Here is a 19,228-nt window from a genome sequence, read left to right on the forward strand (position 1 = left end):
TGTCTCACTTCCCCCCTCCTCCCTGCATGTAAAATAAGGACAATAATACCCTTGTCAGGAGGGTATTGTAAGTATTCATTCGTTAATATTTATATAGTGCTTAGAAAATGAATATACTAAGCATCATTAACATTTTGTATTTTAGGGGTTTTTTTTAAATAAAACTTTGTATTATGCTTGGTAAATCAGGCAGGTTTTTTTCTTTGTTTTTTTAAGGAAGTATAAGAATAGGCAACTGATTACTTCCCAGATGCTCCATGTTTTTCAATAACTTAAATGACTGTCACAGTCCTCGCCAGTAAAATTTACACACATGAGATTTTATTTGATAAAAAGATGTAATAAAACAACAAGGTACCTGACTTTACTTAGCCTGGCAAAGCTGCATAAAATATACCCTACAAAAAGCAGTTGTGTGGTTTATGGAATGACATCTAACTGAGAAACAAATCATTTCAATGAAAAGTTAGAGCAATGTAGAAGGTTTAATGTTAATGTTGTAACATAAGGATTTCTTGTAACACACAGTGAAATTTGCCATGCTTATAACTAGAGATGGGCCAAGGAAGCATTTTACAGATTATAATCCAGAATTGTTTTAAAATGAGGGTCTGAAGTTTAGGTACAGAGTGAAAGGACAGCAAGGGTACACTTCAGATGAGTGGTGCTGAAAACTTGTAAGCTGTTCTTGCAAGATTTCATCCCCAAATCTCTCATGTATAGCTGATTTTCTAGGATTTCCACTGTTTGGGACCAGATCCAGAAAACAGAAGTTTTGGATTTGACAGAGGCTGCACTACAAAGAGTAAGTTTTATTGAAGGATTTTAATCAGACTTCCCTTTGCTCCCATTGAAGTTGGGGTAATGGGGCAGAAGCAACAGGATTCTGAGGTTACAAATTGAGATTCTCTTGTAACTTAACTATCGGTATATGATAAATATATTCTTCTGGAAACAATAATTTTCACGTTCTTCATTGAGAATTTTGCTTGAGTAAGAACAGCAGAATTGGAGCCAGGAGGTGATTCATAAGCACCAATCAGTGCAGCGCTGCTGCATCAACCATGCCCCTGACACTTATTGCATTTCAAGCCTTATTCATGTGTGAGTGAATAAAGAACCAAATCTCGCTCATCTCATTCATGCTACTAGTCCTGCTGAGAATGGGACTGCTGGCATGTGAACAAGGTTTGGCCCAAAGTACTTCCCAGTATCAACACTATAGACGCACTGTGCTAGGCACTCTACAGACTGAACAAAATTACAGTCCCTACCCATCTATTTGCTGTGTTTGTACAGTACCAGCGCTGTCCATCGCTAGGGCTCCTAGTTGCTATGATAATACAAATAATAAATAACAATGTAAATGAAGTGTATGACAAAATGTATAATTTCTCATACTTATTTGTATTGTAACCAGAGCACTCATGTCATCTGTGCCCCCATATTTAGCTTTAGTATGCCCAAACTACATGAAATAAGTGTATGTATAGATGTGTGTGTGTGTGTGTGTGTGTGTGTGTGTGTGTGTGTATACACACACACACATATTAATTATCTGTACTTCTATAGTGCTTTTTATCCCAACATTTCTGGATGCTTTACAAATATTAATTACTGAGGTGGTAAGTACTATCACACTCCGTTTAAAATGTGTAAAATGAGGGCTTTTGTGAGTTGCTCACTAGCAGATAATGAGTTAGGAATTTAATTTGGGTATTCTGGCTCCAAGTCCCCACTCTACATTCCTGTCTGCAATAGCTTTTCCTCACTACATGCTGTGTACATACACACCCTGACCCTGTAGATTAGTTTGTCATGTTCTCGGGGCGTAGTTACTATGTCAGACTAAGGGTGGACAGAGACAAAAAATACAATCCTAATTCTTTATTGAAATGAGGGGTTGAAGATTTTGGATGAATGGGTGGGTTGGCACCTGAAATAAACTGGAGCAGGTCACTCTTTATACTGCTCCGGTGCATCGACACTAGGGGTCTTCTCCAGTGCATAAATGCAACCAGGTAGATCTGTGCAATAACAAACCTCCAGGGGGTTACGGTGGAATAGCTACATAACTAGGGAGGAAGGCCATGTAAGTATCTAGCTAGTCAGAACGGGGCGAGGCGACTGGATGAAACACGTAGGCGTGAGGGGCCTGGAGGGCATCCTTGGGTGGAAATCCCTTTTAATAATTCACCGGTTGGTTCAATACGGCGGAGGCAGGAAAGTGCACTGCAAGAGATAGCAGGCGTCTTTGGCCAGGGAGGCGTTGGCAATACCCAGACTGTCCTCGGGGACGAGGAAAGTCGCCTCCCCCCTCCGGGCTGCTCTGTGCAGCGGGATCGGAGCTGGGCGCCTCGCACAGCAGCAAGCCGGCTGCAGAGAGAGGGTGAGTGCAGCCGCTGGGCTCCCCGGCGGCCGAGGCGCCCCATCCCCCGCGTGGCGGCAGCCCACGGACTAGAACCCGCCGCGGCCAGCCCCGCAGCCCGCCCCTCGCCCAAGCCTCCCCACGAAGGAGGCGACTGGCGAAGGGAGGAGCCTCCGCTGGCCAATGGCGGGGAAGCCGGAGTCCCCCGCTCGCTGCTCCCGCCGCCGCCGCCTCTGCGAGTGCGAGAGGCACAGAGCAGAGCAGCGTCCAGCGCGCTAGAGCGGGAGGCGGCGGGCTCTGGCTGGCCCACGCTCCGCCGCGGCACCCCCAGCCTCTGCGCCTCAGCGCAGCCCCTCGCCTCCCGGGCGGCAGCGGCTGCTGCTGCTCAACGCTTTGCTTGGCTCCTTCTTCGCCTGGGCGCTTGGGTCGTGCCGGCTGCTGCCTAGAGTCACCTCCAGCTCCCCCTGGTTGCGGGAGGGAGGCTCCAGGGGCTGTACCGCCTGCCTCCTCCTGGCGCCTCGGTTGGGGCTTTGCAGACCGGACTGAGCGGCCCTGCTTGGGAGGGCAGCGGAGAGAGAGAGGGCAAGACTGGCAGCGGCCCCTCGTCCCGTCCCAGGAGGAGCTGCATGCAGCAGGTCTAGGGGAAGTGGAAGCAGCACAGGCATGTTCCTGGAGTGCACCTGGAGGTAATAATTGGGGCAGGGCTGGGCTCACATTTCGTGCTTTAAGCCTAGACAGAAAAGTCTCCAAACTCTATTATCTGCTAATCTCCTCACTCCCGGCCACCCCCCAACAAACTTCTGCGGGGCAGACTTATTGGTGACTGTGCAACTTTTAGTGCTTGTGGACGTTTTCCCCCTCTCTCGTTTTAATCTATCTGATCTGTTCAGATCTTTAGCTCCTGGGTGGTTCAGCTGGTGTGAATGCCCTGGAGAGTTATGCATGCAGCAGTTATTTGCGGGGATGTATATTTAGCAGCGTAGTGTATTAACCCTTCAACTGGCAAGATATGGCTTCGTTTCTAAAAAGAGCCTTTAACGACACATCCCAAGTTTAGTTTAGCGCATTTGGGAGAGTTCTTATTTATTAGCTCAGTTAGCATCTGTCTTCCTGGTCTGGTACCCAAGCCAGCCCTGCAGTTAATAGGTTTTTCGGTATGACACTGTTGCCCTCTAGTGTTCTAGGACATTGAGAGCTGCTTGATTGCTGTGTTAGTAAAAATAAAATATTATCATAACAATACAGTCATAACCCATTAGCTGTTAACATCTGAAATCATCCCAAATCCATGCAGAATTTGGCATGTGCTAATGTTTATTTCAGATGTCATGTATATAACTGAGAAGTTCTATCAGCCTTTTGAAATTTTATCTAGGTAAATTACGTAAACACAATTTAGTTGACTCTTCAGGCCTGCCAGATAATTGTTTTGGAAATATGAGGCCTTTTGACCAAACAGTAGAAATAGGGTTTTTTTTCCAACCAGTTTTTCACCTAACTAAATTTCTCAGCATTAATGAAGTACCTGCATTTAATCTCTTTGACAAGCATCAGTCAGGAATATGTGGGAAATAGCATAGTTTTGTGGTGAAGGTACTTAGAAGGCAGGAGAACTATCTCCTGCAGCCTACCTTTTTGTGACCTGGGCAGATCACTTAACCTCTGTATCATTGAGTTTCTGCCTCAATAAAAAATGGTGATAGTAATGCTTATTTCACAGAAATATTGTTTAAGTCAATTCAGTGATGTTTTTGTAAAGCTGTCTATCTATCCTTGCATAAAAAGTACTGAAGGGAGGTCAGATAGTAATTTGAGGGGGGGGGGATATTTTTTAGCAAATAAACTCTTTCAAACCTTTCTTAAATAAACAGTTTTATAAACACTATTTTGTTAATTTTAAAATTTCCTTTACTAACAAATCATTATGCAGTCTCACACACACACACGGCAATATTTCCTACTGGTGTCATTCTGTGTAAAACAATACATCAAAAAGCGGAAGGTACAGAGATTTAATAACCAAATGAATAGTACTTGCCAGAAAGATTTGGACACAGTGTTTACCTCCTGCTTTCTATGCTTTTAAAGAATCCTTAGTCCATCTAATCCATCCCACCTTTCAGTTGGTACACTTAGAAATGTTAAGTCCCCAGATAGTCATCTGTTCCAGCCCTGAAATTATGTGATACTTACAGCTTTCAATTACTTTCCTTGACTGTTACATATCAATATCCTTTTCAGTTAAAAATCTCTTCCAAAGATATAGACTAAATATAGCTTTCTTATTTTGTATTTTCCTGAGTGTTCAGTGCTTGACTTTTATGGCAGACAGAGATTGGTACCAAGTACTTGGAAGCAGTATGTATTTTTATTGGGGATCCACAATATGCATACTATCGTCTGTACCACCATTGCTTGCCAACAAATAGACATTGTTCCTTCATGCTTTGTCATTCGTTAACTCCCAAAGGTTTGCCTGTTTAGCAACATTAATGTAATAATTTCAAAATAACTCCCTAATTAGGTCAACACTTTTTCTCCAACATATTTCATGATTGTCTAAAAATGGAATTTTTGTTCAGTATAGTTAAATAATGTGCTAATCATAATAGTTTTTAATGCTTATGCTACACAATATGAAAAATATTTGTATTGTTTCTGGTTTTCATTTAAAACCAGTTTTTCATATTGCACTTGAACATTATATTGCAGCTGTGCAGGCAGTGGTCAGTGTGCAAAGGAACAGAGCTAGAATGTTTTAATATTAGGTTAGGAAAGAGAGACAAAGATCTATGCAGCTATATGTAACTGCAGAAATATCATTTACAGTAAATAATATTTGATGGATAACTCGGGAGGCCTGACTTCACATCATTTTTGTTTGTTCTTTGTAAACCAGAGGTGTTTTCATAATACAAATGTCAAGAAGAATTTATGTATACCAGAATATAGAAGGAGCTGAGTGTAGCATAACTGTACTACTCAGGGATCGGGGTATAGAATATGTGGTTGAGGTAAACCTTAAGTTAAACTAAATGATCTTGCTTCAAATTGGAAACTGTTTTTATAGGCTTTATTTTCTCTTTTGGTTTTGGATATTTTTAATTTTTTTCATTAATTATGCTGATGACACTAGGTTTGTAATACAGTTGAGTTAAGGAAAACTGCTTCTGGTGGGTTAAAAGGTTTGCTGACAAACACTAACACAATTTACCACTCTGAAACCTGTCACAATTTTAACAGACTGCAATTTGTATGAGGAGTGGGATTCCATTTGGATGTACTTTTTCTCAAAAAAAAATAAAAAAAAAAATTGACCCCAAATATACAGGGATGGATTAACCTAGAATTGATGTCATTTCTAAAAAACACAAATACTAATTATGTCATGGAATGGCCAAGAGTATGACTTTCTCCAATTATTTTTTAAGTCCTGCACACAGAAAAATTGTATTTCCATTGTACAGAGGACCAGTGCACACTAGTGGAGAGCCCATGCAAGGGGACTACATGCTTCCCTGTGCACCATGGGAATCTCTGTGGCACATTTTTGCTCTACCATACAGAGGGGGGCAAATTTATCATGCTGGGGATGTGGCCCTTATGCTCACCTACAGCCCAAGTCTATGAGGGGTGCGCACCACAAAGGAGGCTGCAGGCCAGCTACATGAATTTGAATGCCCTGCTCCATAGGCTTAAGTGGAGAGAGCTTTTTGCAAAGGTAATATCTACATTTTAATGCTTTGATATGTGTGTGCTTTAAAAACCAATAAGGGCATATGCATGATCTACACATATGTGACCTCCAGCCTCAGTTACTGCAACCCATTACTGTGCCAGATCCTCAGCTGGTAAATCAGCATAGGTCCATTAAAGTCAATTTAGCTACACTGATTTACACAGAGGATTTGGTCATTATATCCAGGAATTAAACTACACACCCAGAAAAAGCTGCAAGTGGCACAAAGCACAGCAGTTTGTTTGCAAAGTAACACTGTTTTTTTGAGCACATCATGCTGGGTGCTGTTCTCAGCATTGGCTTCCCATTGAATACAGAGGCCAACTGAAAATTCCTGGCCTAATATTCAAAGCCATTTATGGGGATTGGACCTAGCTACCAGTTACCACTTCTATGCACATGACCTCCCGCTGCAGCTATGTTCCGCTGGAACGATGAAACTGTCAACTAATTGGATGAGCACTAGTGGGTATAGGAGACAGAATTTTCCCAGGAGCTGGACTATGGAAGTTGCTCCCATAAGAGAGAAGAATGATCGTGGTACTCCTTATATTCAGAACTTAATGCAAAGCTCATTTCCTTGACTTAAATTTCCTTTAGAAGGTTCTTCTCACATACAAGAAACCTATTTGTCTATATATCAAAATATTTCTAGCTATTCAAATTTACATATGAGGAAGACAAAAAGAGAATATTTCTTTTCATCTTTGAGAGGCCCTGTGAGATATCATGTTAGGAGCAATGCTGTAGTACCTAAATTAATAGATTCTGGTCTCAATCTGCTGGTGGATACTTAATGAATGCAAAAGTCTTAGAGATCAAATTAGGGATTCTCAGGCAAGGATTTAGGTGCAGAAGTGCAGGGGTAGCTTGCACTGCTGCAGATTGATTGGCACATTCTCCTTCAAAAGTCATTGTATAGTATTATACAATAATGGTACAAGGCCCTACAATAGTGGGAGTGCAATGTTTGGGGCTCTTGGATTCGATGGTACTGTATTATTTTACATATGAGGCAAGATCCTCATCTGCTGTAAATCATCATGAGCTATGTTGGTTATACTAGTTGAGGAACGGTCCTGAGTTTTTACAGGTACCAAACCAAAACAGTACCAACAAACTCATAACTCTTCTAAAATCTCAGACTTTTCAGAAGCCTTTTTGATTTCTTATGTGCTGCTCCTTATGCTTGGAACTCCCTTTCTTTTGTTTTATTAATCAGATTGCCACAATTCTTCATTCAGATCACTCAGTAAAATATATTGCTTTCAGGAAGTATTTCATTGGTAGTCCAACATAATAAGTGTGTTTAGAAACCAAACAAAAATATCCACAAACATTCTACAAATTGTGTCCACAAATGAGAAGCCTGTCTGAAAACAACCTCTTAATGTTGCCTCAATCATTCAAGATTGAGCTTTCTCTTTGTTACCTTACTTCCAATCAGATCAACCATCTCTTTATTGCTAGCTAGGCTGATAGTCCCTCTGAAGATAATAGTCACTATTCAAAAGTATTCTGTTGATCGTTGTAACACATGCAGATTTTCATTTAGTTTTTATTTTTAATAAAATTTGCAAATTCTCTTTTCAGACAGCTGTCTCTACTTTCTAGAGCCAGGATTCCCCCCCCCCCCTCCAATCCTGAACAATTCATCTTTATGCTTTGGGGCTTTGAACATAGTGTGCAACAGGGAGGGCAAGTTTGTTGTGTCCCAGTGCAATTGTGAGTGACAGTTATGTCCAGTTGTCAGCAAAAGGTGTAAGCCTTTCCACTGCATGTGGTAAGTCTTAATACACCTATGCACCTTTCCTTTACTCTCAAGAACACAGGGTAAAAAAGGGAAAGATATGGGCAGAGAATGAATTTGTCTGGCAAGACATGGGCTTAATTGTAATCCCCATCATATAATGAGAAACATAGCTATGCTTTCACAACTTTTCCCTAGTCCTGTTATTAAGCAGGAAAAACTTGGGTGCCATGTTCTAAAGCTACTGTTAAAACAGGATTGGGTTCCTCTCAGCTCACTTTCCTGCTCATTACTTTTTACCTTGTGTTTATACTCCTTACTTTCACTGTGCAGGATCAAGCCCCTGGAATGTAGCTAAAGTTGAGAAAGTTAAAAGGACATTTACTAAAAAACTCACTCCCAATCAGAAATTTGAAAATAAAAGGCCCCAGTCCTGATTTAAATGAATAATAATAATTGGAGATACACCTATTTCCTAGAACTGGAAGGGGCCTCGAAAGGTCATCAAGTCTAGCCCCCTGCCTTCATTAGCAGGACCAAGTACTGATTTTTGCCCCAGATCCCTAAGTGGTCCCCTCAAGGATTGAGCTCATAACCCTGGGTTTAGCAGGCCAATGCTCAAACCACTGAGCTATCCCTCCCCCTTAATTGGCAATTAAGTTTGGAGTTTTGCTATTGACTATATTAGATGCAGGAAAGAGCCCCAAATTTCTTTCACTACTAATCTTCTCCTTCAACCATTTGTAAACATTAATTTGTTTTCTTGCATTTCTTGTGGTGCACAAACTTATTCTGTCTTGTTCAGTTATTTTCTGAAATAAATATTATCAAAGTGCCAGGAATAGGAATTCCTAGCAAAATAGCTTGATAACTTGGCAGAAGCAGAGCACAAAGTGTTGTGGGCCAAAAACCTCGTAAAAACATGCACAATTGTAAATTTTGCATAATGGGTATATGGCGGGCATCATCTGCCAGTTTGTACACAAATTGCAGGGTTTTGCCTTACAAATGGATTTACCCACTATTGTCAGTGAGGTCCATTACAGTTTAATTCTGTAGATTTTACATATATAAGCAATGGGTTTTGGCTTTAAACTTAGTGTTAGATTTAAAAAAATATATATACCTCTTTCTGTTGCTTTAAAAATACAGTAAGAGGACATGTGGTTAAGCACTCAGAAGTCAGGAAAAGACAAAGCTAAATGTTGCAAACACAAACTTAATATTGACCCCTGTGTATTATATATGATACATTCTGCAGTTACATTGATGTTCTGTTTCCTAAATAATACTATATAATACACTATTTTTATTTCAACCTTAGTTAGCTGTCTTGCAACACTTGCTTTATTATAGTTAGTTTTATTGTCATATTTTTCCAGCTTATATTTTCAAATAAGTATTTTAATAATTTTGTCAGTAGCTATTATCTTTTTAGTCAACACCACAGTTTTCTTTAGGTACAGCTCAGAGCACAAGTGAGTTTCTGTTATTGCCCTGTGTTATACTTAATCTGGAGTATGTTATATTTAATATGGAGTGTATATAAGCATTGTTTATCGCATATTTTTAGTATAAAATACTTGATGTAAATAGAATAGTACATTGTAGTACACATATTCATCTAACATAGTAGAAAAGATTGTAATTTATATTGTATTGTCTGAGAAATAGTGTATGACCATGTAATGAAAGAATCTCATTGTGTACACACAACAGGGCAGAGTTAAGGATATGCATGCAACTTTAACTTCTTGAGAGAAATTTTAACATAAGAGTGAGTGCATTTAAGGATACAACTGTAACGTCTCAACTTTTTTTTTTAATCTTGTTATGAAATCCCCTATGTTTGGAGGGTGGGGAGAGGCAGGGTTTGCTTGCTTGCTTTGTTTTTAGAAAAATGACAGGAAAGGAAATTATATAACATCAAAATATTTGGCTGGACACCACTGGAATGCCCTGTGTCTTGCACTTTGAGTTCTACAGGAGGCGCTCCTCTCTTGCCAATTTTAAGTGTGCTGCTTTGTATCTTACAAGTTTTTAGTGCAGGCCAAATCCCTGTCTTCTTTTGTGTACTGGCAGCAGAATTGATACAGTTTCCTATGCAAGTGGGGGCAGGATATGGGAGTTGGGCAGGGAATATGCATATTTGCGTGGAATGGAGCTCAGTCTGCAGAAGCTCTCTGCCAGTGTGACCCTCTTTTCAATGTATGTATCATGTCCCTCTCTCTGCTTGATCCACAGAAGAGGTGATCTCTTACAGCTGCCAGCTATGGGATCTCGGGTCAGATTTTAAAAGGCGTTTAGGTGCCTAATGATGCAGATCAGCATTTTTGAAAATCCCGCTAGGTGCCTGTCTAACTCCAATTAAAACCCCCTTTAAAAATCTGGGCCTTGATCTTTTTGCTCACGATGTAGAGAGTCTCTTAGCTCTTGATATCCTGTGCTCAGTTCCTGATGATGACCAAAGTGGTGCTTGTGTAACAAGCACACTGAAAGTAGCTGGGGCTAGATTACAGGTGGGGTGGAGGATCTCTCTGATTCCTGTCCTGTAGAATTAGGAACTGCTATCAGCTAGTTGAAATGAAATAATATTTTTATGGATGCATTAAACCTCTACTTTTCTTTTTCTTTTAGACTATACCGTCTATAAAGCTTGCTGAAGATAGACATATGTGCTGCAATGGTGACATAAATTATTAAGCAGGACTGGAACAAGTTGTTGAAAAGTTTTTTTTTTTTTTTTTTTAATGCTGCTGCTGTTGGAAGCAATCTAAGGCAAGTATACAACATGAGTTTTATCATGAAACTTCACAGACATTTTCAAAGAACAGTTATCTTGCTTGCCACTTTTTGTATGGTAAGCATTGTTATTTCTGCTTACTATTTGTATAATGGCTACAAACAGGAAAATGAACTTTCTGAGATCGCTTCAGAATTGGAATGTGGTGATCTTCAGCTGTTGCCATACAAGTTAATGGAGCTGAAGACAGTGAAGCCCGTTGATCCCATGCGGACTGATCCCGTAGTGCTGGTGTTTGTGGAAAGCCAGTACTCAACACTCGGTCAAGATATAATAACAATTCTAGAATCCAGCAGATTTCAGTATCACATAGAGATTGCTCCTGGGAAAGGTGATCTTCCAGTGCTTATAGACAAAAATAAAGGCAAATATGTTCTCATTGTGTATGAAAATATTTTAAAGTATGTGAATATGGACTCATGGAACAAAGGCCTTCTAGATAAATACTGTATTGAATATGGTGTGAGTGTCATTGGATTCCATAAGGGCAGCGAGAACAGCTTGCAGAGCATTCAGTTTAAGGGCTTTCCTTTCCATGTTCATGGCAATCTGGGTGTTAAGGACTGTTGTGTTAACCCTCATTCCCCATTGCTTCATGTAACTAAATCCTCTAAGCTTGATAAAGGTCCCTTGCCTGGAAATGACTGGACAGTTTTCCAGATTAATCATTCAGCCTATCAGCCAGTGATATTTGCAAAAATAAAGACTACAGAAAACCTCCCACTACCCATCACTAAAAATGCTCTCCATGCCACAGTAGTTCATGACCTGGGGCTTCATGATGGGATTCAGAGAGTCCTCTTCGGCAACAACTTGAACTTTTGGCTGCACAAGCTGATCTTTATAGATGCCGTTTCTTTCCTGTCTGGGAAAAAGCTCACATTGTCCTTGGATAGGTACATTCTTGTTGACATAGATGACATCTTTGTTGGGAAGGAAGGAACAAGGATGAATGTCAATGATGTGCAGGTACAGTATGTGGGGGAAAAAACTGTTCTGCTACTGCAAAAGCTTCAGCATGAATTTTTATTTTTTAAACTGAAATTAATGTTTGAAATTTACCAAAAATGCAAATCTATCTTGCTGCACCAATCCCAAGTATATATGTTTGGCACAAGAAAAATCCCTTGGGGTTTGGGGAGACAGAATCCTTCTCTCTTTCAGGCTACAAAGTTCCTTTGTGGCACTTGCTGCAATCTCAGAGCTGGAATAGAGTCTATTGCCTATTAACTTGTCTCTTGCAAAGGTGCAGGGAGAGGCTGGTGAATCATAGTGACAGATCCTCTGGCCAATTCAGGTACTCACCAAAGTGACAGAGAAGGAGCACCTGCCAAACTTTGCTGAAGGTGTGTGCTCCTGTTTGAAATCTCGGTATTCTGCTTTCCTGCCCACATGGAAACTGGTTCTGCTGTATCCAGAGCCCTCAGCATCTATGAAAGGGAATAAAGAGGATAGGGTTTCCCTCTAATAGCAGCCAAACTTATAAAAAGTTAAGAAATTGGAAAGGATCTGATCCTGCAAAGTGCTAAGCACTCCATGGGAGATACTTCACTGGGAATTGAGGATACTCACACTTTCCAGGACGTCTCCAGCACCTCTCAGGATTGGAGCTAGATCCTTAGTATGTAATACATGCATGTTGCCATCAGCCAATCTTACAAGTGGAAGGTGAATGAGTTGATTTGATGATAAATGCCAACATAAATTTTAAAGAAGATCATATTGGATTATTAACCATTTTTGAAGTGTCAGGAGTTAGTCACAGCTTTTCAACCTTCTTATTTTCATATTTTGTGGCTCTTGCATGCAACCAAGCTAGTGTTTATACATGTCTGAAATAATCACTCTCTCACTTGTTGACTTTCAGTGCTTGTGAGTTTTCCACTATTTTTAGTTATAAACACATGCAGAGTTTTTCACTGTGTTGCTCCGCCATTCAAGTACAGTGATGGGTTACGGGTGGATGAGGATGACCTTTGAAGCACATTATTTTTATGCTTTACACCTATTCTTTTTTGAAAGAATCTAGTAGTAAAACAGATGAACAGAGAACATGTTGCAAAACTTGAGGTCTTTGTTCTAGAAGCTCAAAATTGGACAAATGTTGAAGATATTTGTTAATCTAGCTAGAATGTTGGCAGTGTAAGAGCTGTAAGAGACAACACGGTGGGGGGGAAAAGGTAATACTAAATTATTGGGTAATATTTTGCTAATTTCAGTTTTGTTTTAAACTGTACTTAGTTGATTAAGAGGATCTCATTAAATTACCACTAAATTTATTGAGCTACAAAACCCTCTAAATATATTGGTTCATTCAACAAGTGTTTTTGGATTGACAATTTCACACTCAGTTTTTCTTCAAAATTACAATTGACACATTCTCTCCACTTTTCCAAAAATGTAAAACGATAACCTTAAAGTGTATTAAAATTTATATTAAACTGTTGGAGGTTACCCAAAAATGCTTTCAACACACATATTCTGTAAGGATCTACACTTTTTGGATACCTAAGCAGTTTCATACAAATATAGGTACGCAAGAAAAAAGGCACAATAACCTCTGTCTGTGTGATGTGTGGTTGCAGCATTTCATTTTGGTGTTTGAGAACCTCTTAAATACAAAGTTGAATTACATGGAAGATTTAGAGTCTGGTGTTGCTCCCATTCCAGTCAGTGTGACAAAGCTGCTTTGAAGTACTGGACTAATGAAATGCATAAATAAAACCTGAATTAAGAAATAATACAGGTTCCCCACTATAATAAACTATGAGGATCAGAAATAGTATTTTTCCTATTGTTTCTTTTTTTCTGTGAAGTGAACCTAGAGTGACCAGATAGCAAGTGTGAAAAATCGGGATGGGGTGGGGGGTAATAGGAACCCATTTAAAAAAAAAAAAGCCCCAAATATCAGGACTGTCACTATAAAATCAGGACATCTGGTCATTGTAAGTGAACATTTTGGGTTCTGTTAGAATAATAATTCACTGAAGTTAGTTATCAAAAGCAATAAATTATACAGACAAATTTAAAAGATTGAGAATAAAATATCTTTAATTCTTAAAGATAATGCAAAAGCAGTGAAATTTGTTACTATTTTGTGAGACTAGTTTGTAGTATTTACAAAATACTGCCAAATGTGGGGAGGGGTATGAAATTATATAGAAAATAGAGCTATCAATTAATTGCAGTTAACTCATGCGATTAACTCATTTTTAATTACAAATATTTGCACTGTAAAAATGATAAAATAAATAGAATTTTTCAGTTCACCTCATACAATTACTGTAGTGCAATCTCTATATCATGAAAATGCTACTTACAATGTAGTTGGGTTTTTTTTGTTACATATCTGCACTCAAAAACAAAACAATGTAAAACCTTAGAGACTACAAGTCCACTCAGTCCTACTTCTTGTTCAGCCAATCCCTAATACAAACAAGTTTGTTTACATTTACAGGAGATAACGCTGCCCACTTCTCACTTTCTGGGGACATTATAAATAAGAACAGATGTTCGCATGGCACTTTTGTAGCCAGCATTGCAAGGTATTTATGTGCCTGCTATGCTAACCATTCATGCTTCAGCTGCCATTCCAGAAGACATGCTTCCATGCTGATAATGCTTGTTTAAAAAATGTGTTAATTAAATTTGTGACTGAATTCCTTGGGGGAGAATTGTATGTCTCCTGCTCTGTTTTACCCACATTTTGCCATATATTTCATGTTCTAGTAGTCTCAGATGACTCAGCACATGTTTGTTTTAAGAACACTTTTGCTGCAAATTTAACAAAACACAGAGAAGGTGGTATGAGATTTCTAAAAATAGCTATAGCACTCAACCCAAGGTTTAAGTATCTGAAGTGCCTTCCACAATCTGAGAGGGATGAAGTGTGGAGCATACTTTCAGAAGTCTTAAAAGAGCAACACTCTGATGCAGAATCTACAGAACCCGAACCACCAAAAATGAAAATCAGCCTTCTGCTGGTGGCATCTGAGTCAGATTATAAAAATGGACGTCAGTCCGCCCTGTTTTGCATCATTATCGAGCAGAACCTGTCATCTGCCTGGATGCATGTCCTCTGGAATGGTGGATGAAGCATGTAGAGACATATGAATCTTTAGCACAGCTGACACATAACTATCTTTTGACACTGGTTGCAACAGTGCCATGTGAATGCCTGTTCTCGCTTTCAGGTGACATTATGAACAAGAAGCAGGCAGTATTATCTCCTTCAAATGTAAACAAATTTGTTTGTCTGAGCGATTGGTTGAACAAGAAATAGGACTGAGTGGACTTGTAGGCTCTAAAGTTTTACATTGTTTGTTTTATTTGTGAATGCAGTTATTTTTTGTACATAATTCTACATTTGTAAGTTCAACTTTCATGATAAAGAGATTGCACTACAATACTTGTATTAGGTGAATTGAAAATACTATTTTTGTTTTTTACAGTGCAAATAATTGTAATAAAAAATGAATATAAAGTGAGCACTGTACACTTTGTATTCCGTGTTGTAATTGAAATCAATATATTTGAAAATGTAGAAAACATCCAAAAATATTTAAATAAATGGTATTCTGTTATTGTTTAACAGTGTGATTAATCGTGATTAATTTTTTAAATTATTTCACAGCTCTAATGGAAAGTAATATCAAAGCAGAGATAACTTCTGAACCAGTACAACAGATGCAACCATTTAAATAGAGTTGTTTTTTGAAACAGTGGCATCTGAAGAAAGTGTTCATTTCAGATCCTTAATCTACTTAAAGCTAATGTATTCTGTTAAACATGTTGTTAGCAATGTCAGATGCAATGTATCTCCATTACTATTAATATCAAAGGAGTTATCCTCTGCAACACGACATGCTGAATGAATGAGGTAGAATTAATTTGAAGCAGCTGAATATCTGTTATTGAAAACCATATTTGTGTATAAATGCCATCATATTAGATATGAGGGGTAGTGTTTTACTGAGTTCTGCTGCACTGCCTGTAACACAGAGAATTGTGTGCCTCAAGTATGAAAATAGATTGCCTAATAGGGATGTTGTCTATATTCAGCTTCCATGATTAACTCATTTTAGCTAAGCTAACAACATTTAAATTCTAACAATGTAGCATTGGAACTGATGCTTTTCTACGTATTTCAGTTTCATCTCAAAATTACAGAGCTATTTGACATAATTATAACTTATTTCCTATTAAATTTAATATTCAAAATTTCTGGCCATATTCATTCCTAGTATAAATCCATTGAAGTCACATAGTGGGGCCCTGAAACACTAATGGAGCCTTTATTGTTAGTCTGTAGAAATGAACATTTTAGTTCAATTTATAGTTAGACCTACACAAATGCTTTGGAGAAGCTGAAAGTACAGACAGCCTTACCCCACACCAGTGATTCCACACAGTGCAAAGTTAGTAATTCATATCATTAGGCTGAAGAACATAAGATGGGTAAAACATCTATTGTTGCCACCAGGAGACCCTGAAAGAAACTGCTCTGGGCGGGTTTGGATGAGCTTAAACTATACTTTTTCCGTAGTGTAATGTCCTGAATGCTCCTCAGAGGTATTGTGGGTTCAAAAGACATTATGGCCTAATTCTAGTTACTAACTTGTTAAAAAGAAACATAATGGTTGACAGGGCAAGTTAATGTTCTTTCAGAAATAATAAAAGAGGGAGTGATAGTTACAAAGGCAACGCAGGAGAGTTGAGTCAGGATGAGTTATGAGTTACAGTAAAGGTACATAGAGACTCAGATTTTCAAAAGAACTAAAAGTTTAATAACTCCCTTTAGGCACCTAGGTAAGTCACCAGAACAATGGGAACTACTGGGTACTAAGTACTTTTATAAGTGGCCACTTCATTGAGGTGTCTAAATGGGAGCTGAGCACTTTTGAAAATAGTTATATTGATTGTTTAGCCTCAGCCCACTGCTCACAAATCTATAGTTACTCCTTTGAAGTGAGGGGGAGCTGAGTGTCCTCAGCATCTGAAAAATCAGGCAGAAGACATCTCAGTTTCAGCACCCAGACTTTAGGCACACAAAATTAATAGACACGTCTGAAAAATCTGATGGCATAGGACTGTTTTTGCCTGAAGTTCATCAATACAAAAACTAATGAGGGGCAGTCAGGCTGTGCTGTTTTTGTTTATCCACATTCTAACTACTAACTTATTAAACGGTAAGGTAGTTTCAACCGTAACCATAATGGGGAGGCCACCCCACTGTAATTTTAGCTGTAAAACCCCCTCAATTTGTGTTTAGATTGAGATTACCTGATCATTACTGATATGGCTGTCACTGTATGAAATTTAAGCCAATAAGAATATAGTTTTTTCAGTATGGTACAGTGAGTAGCTGTCACTCTTTATCAGCAATGTCCATCCATCTTAGTTTATTTACTTTGTCACATCTGATATAATAGGAATAATGTCAGTGGAAGAAAATGTTATTGCAGCCTAATTGCCTCCCACTGAAAATAAACTTGGTAACATCACTTCCATATTCATTTTCAATAAATTGTTTCTCTTTCTCAGTATTTATCTATCAGGAAGAGGCTATTATCCAGTGACAGTTATATTCCATTCACTTATCTGTTTCTTTTAGTAGCCTAAAAGGCTGTGCTTTTATGAACACTAGAATTACAAACACTAGAGTTACAAACTGACCGGTCAACCACACCCCTCATTTGGAACTGGAAGTATGCAATCAGGCAGCAGTAGAGATTTAAAAAAAAAAAGCAAATACAGTACAATAATGTGTTAAATGTAAACTACTAAAAAAAAGGAAGGTTTTTTTTTTTAAAAAACTGACAAGGTAAGGAAACTGTTCCTGTGCTTGTTTTGTTTAAATTAAGATGATTAAAAGCAGCATTTTTCTTCTACATAGTAAAATTTCAAAGCTGTACTAAGTTACTGTTCAGTTGTAAACTTTTGAAAGAACAACCATAATGTTTTGTTCTGAGTTACGGACAGTTTGCCAGTTCTGCACTGAAGTAGAGTCCAGTGGTGAAATGGAGTCCAGTGGCAGCTGCTCTAAGTCCTGTCAGGATTAGGGCTATTGATAAATATCAGGGAGATATAACCAGTACGCTAATGTCCCCCTCATCCTATCTTCTGCACTGAGCAGTGCTCTTGCAAAGGAGAGAATTTAGCCCACGAGAATTAATACCTAGTGTCCCATAGTCTGCATAAGAATGACTGTCAGATCATAAGGTCATATCAATGACAGGGTCAGATCAATGGTCCATCTAACCTGGTATCTTGTCTTCTGATAGTGGCCAATGCCAGGTGCTTCAGATAGAATGAACAGAACAGGCAATCAGCAATTGATCCATTCTATTGTCTGTTCCCAGCTTCTGGCAATCAGAAGTTAGGAACACCCAGAGCATGGGATTGCATCCCTGACCATCTTGGCTAATCGCCAGTGATGGACCTATCCTCCATGAATTTATATAGTTCTTTTTTGAACCCTGTTATAGTTTTGGCCTTCCCCTGGCAATGAGTTCCACAGGTTGACTGTGTGTTGTGTGAAGTACTTGCTTTTGATTGTTTTAAATCAGCTACCTATTAATTTCATTGGGTGACCTCTTGTTCTTGTGTTATGTCAAGGAGTAATAACACTTCCTTATTCACTTTCTCCCCACCAGTCACCATTTTATACATCTCTATCATATGCTCTGTTAGTCATCTGTTTTCCATGCTGAAAATTCCAGTCGTTTTAATCTCTCTTCATATGGATGCTGTTCCATACCCTAATCATTTTTGTTGTGCTTCTCTATATGTTTTCCAATTCTAATATATCTTTTTTTGAGATGGGGTGGCCAGAACTGCATGCAGTATTCCAGGTGTGGGCGGACCATGGATTTATACAGTGGCATTATGATATGTTCTGTTTTTTATTATCTATCCCTTTCCAAATAGCTCCTAACATTGTTAGTTTTTTGACTGTCACTGCAAATTGAGCAAATGTTTTCAGAGAACTATCCACAATTACTCCAAGATCTTTCTTGAGTAGCAGCAGCTAATTTAGACCCCCATCATTTTGTAAGTATAGTTGGGATTATGTTTTCCAATGTGCATTACTTTGCATTTATCAACATTGAATTTAATCTGCCATTTTGTCACCTGGTCACCCAGTTTTGTGAGATCCTTTTGTAACTCTTTGCAGTCTAATTTCGACTTAATTATCTTGAGTAATTTTGTATCATCTGCAAATTTTGCCACTTCACTTTTTGCCCATTTTTTCAGATAATTTATGAATATGTTGAACAGCAGTGATCCCAGTACAGACCGCTGGGGGACACCACTATTTATATCTCTCTATTCCAAAAACTGATAATTTATTCCTGTCATTTATTTTCTGTCTTTTCACCAGTTACTGATCATGAGAGGACCTTCTCTTTTATCCTATGACTGCTTACTTTGCTTAAGAGCCTTTGGTGAGGGACTCTTCTGAAGCCTTCAAAGGCTTTCTGAATGTCCAACTACACTATATCCACTGGATCACCCTTTTCCACATGTTTGATGACCCCTTCCAAGAATTCTAATAGATTGGTGAGA

General features: G+C 38.8%; 1 protein-coding gene across 3 annotated transcripts in view; it reads left to right on the forward strand.

Moving 5' to 3' along the window:
- Positions 1 to 2,581: 2,581 nt before the first annotated feature.
- LOC120406133 (bifunctional heparan sulfate N-deacetylase/N-sulfotransferase 3) overlaps positions 2,582 to 19,228 on the forward strand; it is a 107,373-nt gene continuing 90,726 nt past the window's right edge. For 2 of the 3 annotated variants that reach the window (XR_005599106.1, XM_039540474.1), the window contains exons 1-2: positions 2,582 to 3,054; positions 10,495 to 11,629. Coding sequence is in view for 2 of the 3 variants with exons in the window: in XM_039540474.1 (XP_039396408.1) it covers positions 10,649 to 11,629 (981 nt within the window). In the remaining variant the exon portion in view is untranslated. The remainder of the gene's footprint in view (positions 3,055 to 10,494; positions 11,630 to 19,228) is intronic. The other variant, XM_039540475.1, reaches the window with a different exon arrangement.

The sequence above is a fragment of the Mauremys reevesii genome, linkage group 5, assembly GCF_016161935.1.
Source record: "Mauremys reevesii isolate NIE-2019 linkage group 5, ASM1616193v1, whole genome shotgun sequence".
NCBI lineage: Eukaryota > Metazoa > Chordata > Testudines > Geoemydidae > Mauremys > Mauremys reevesii.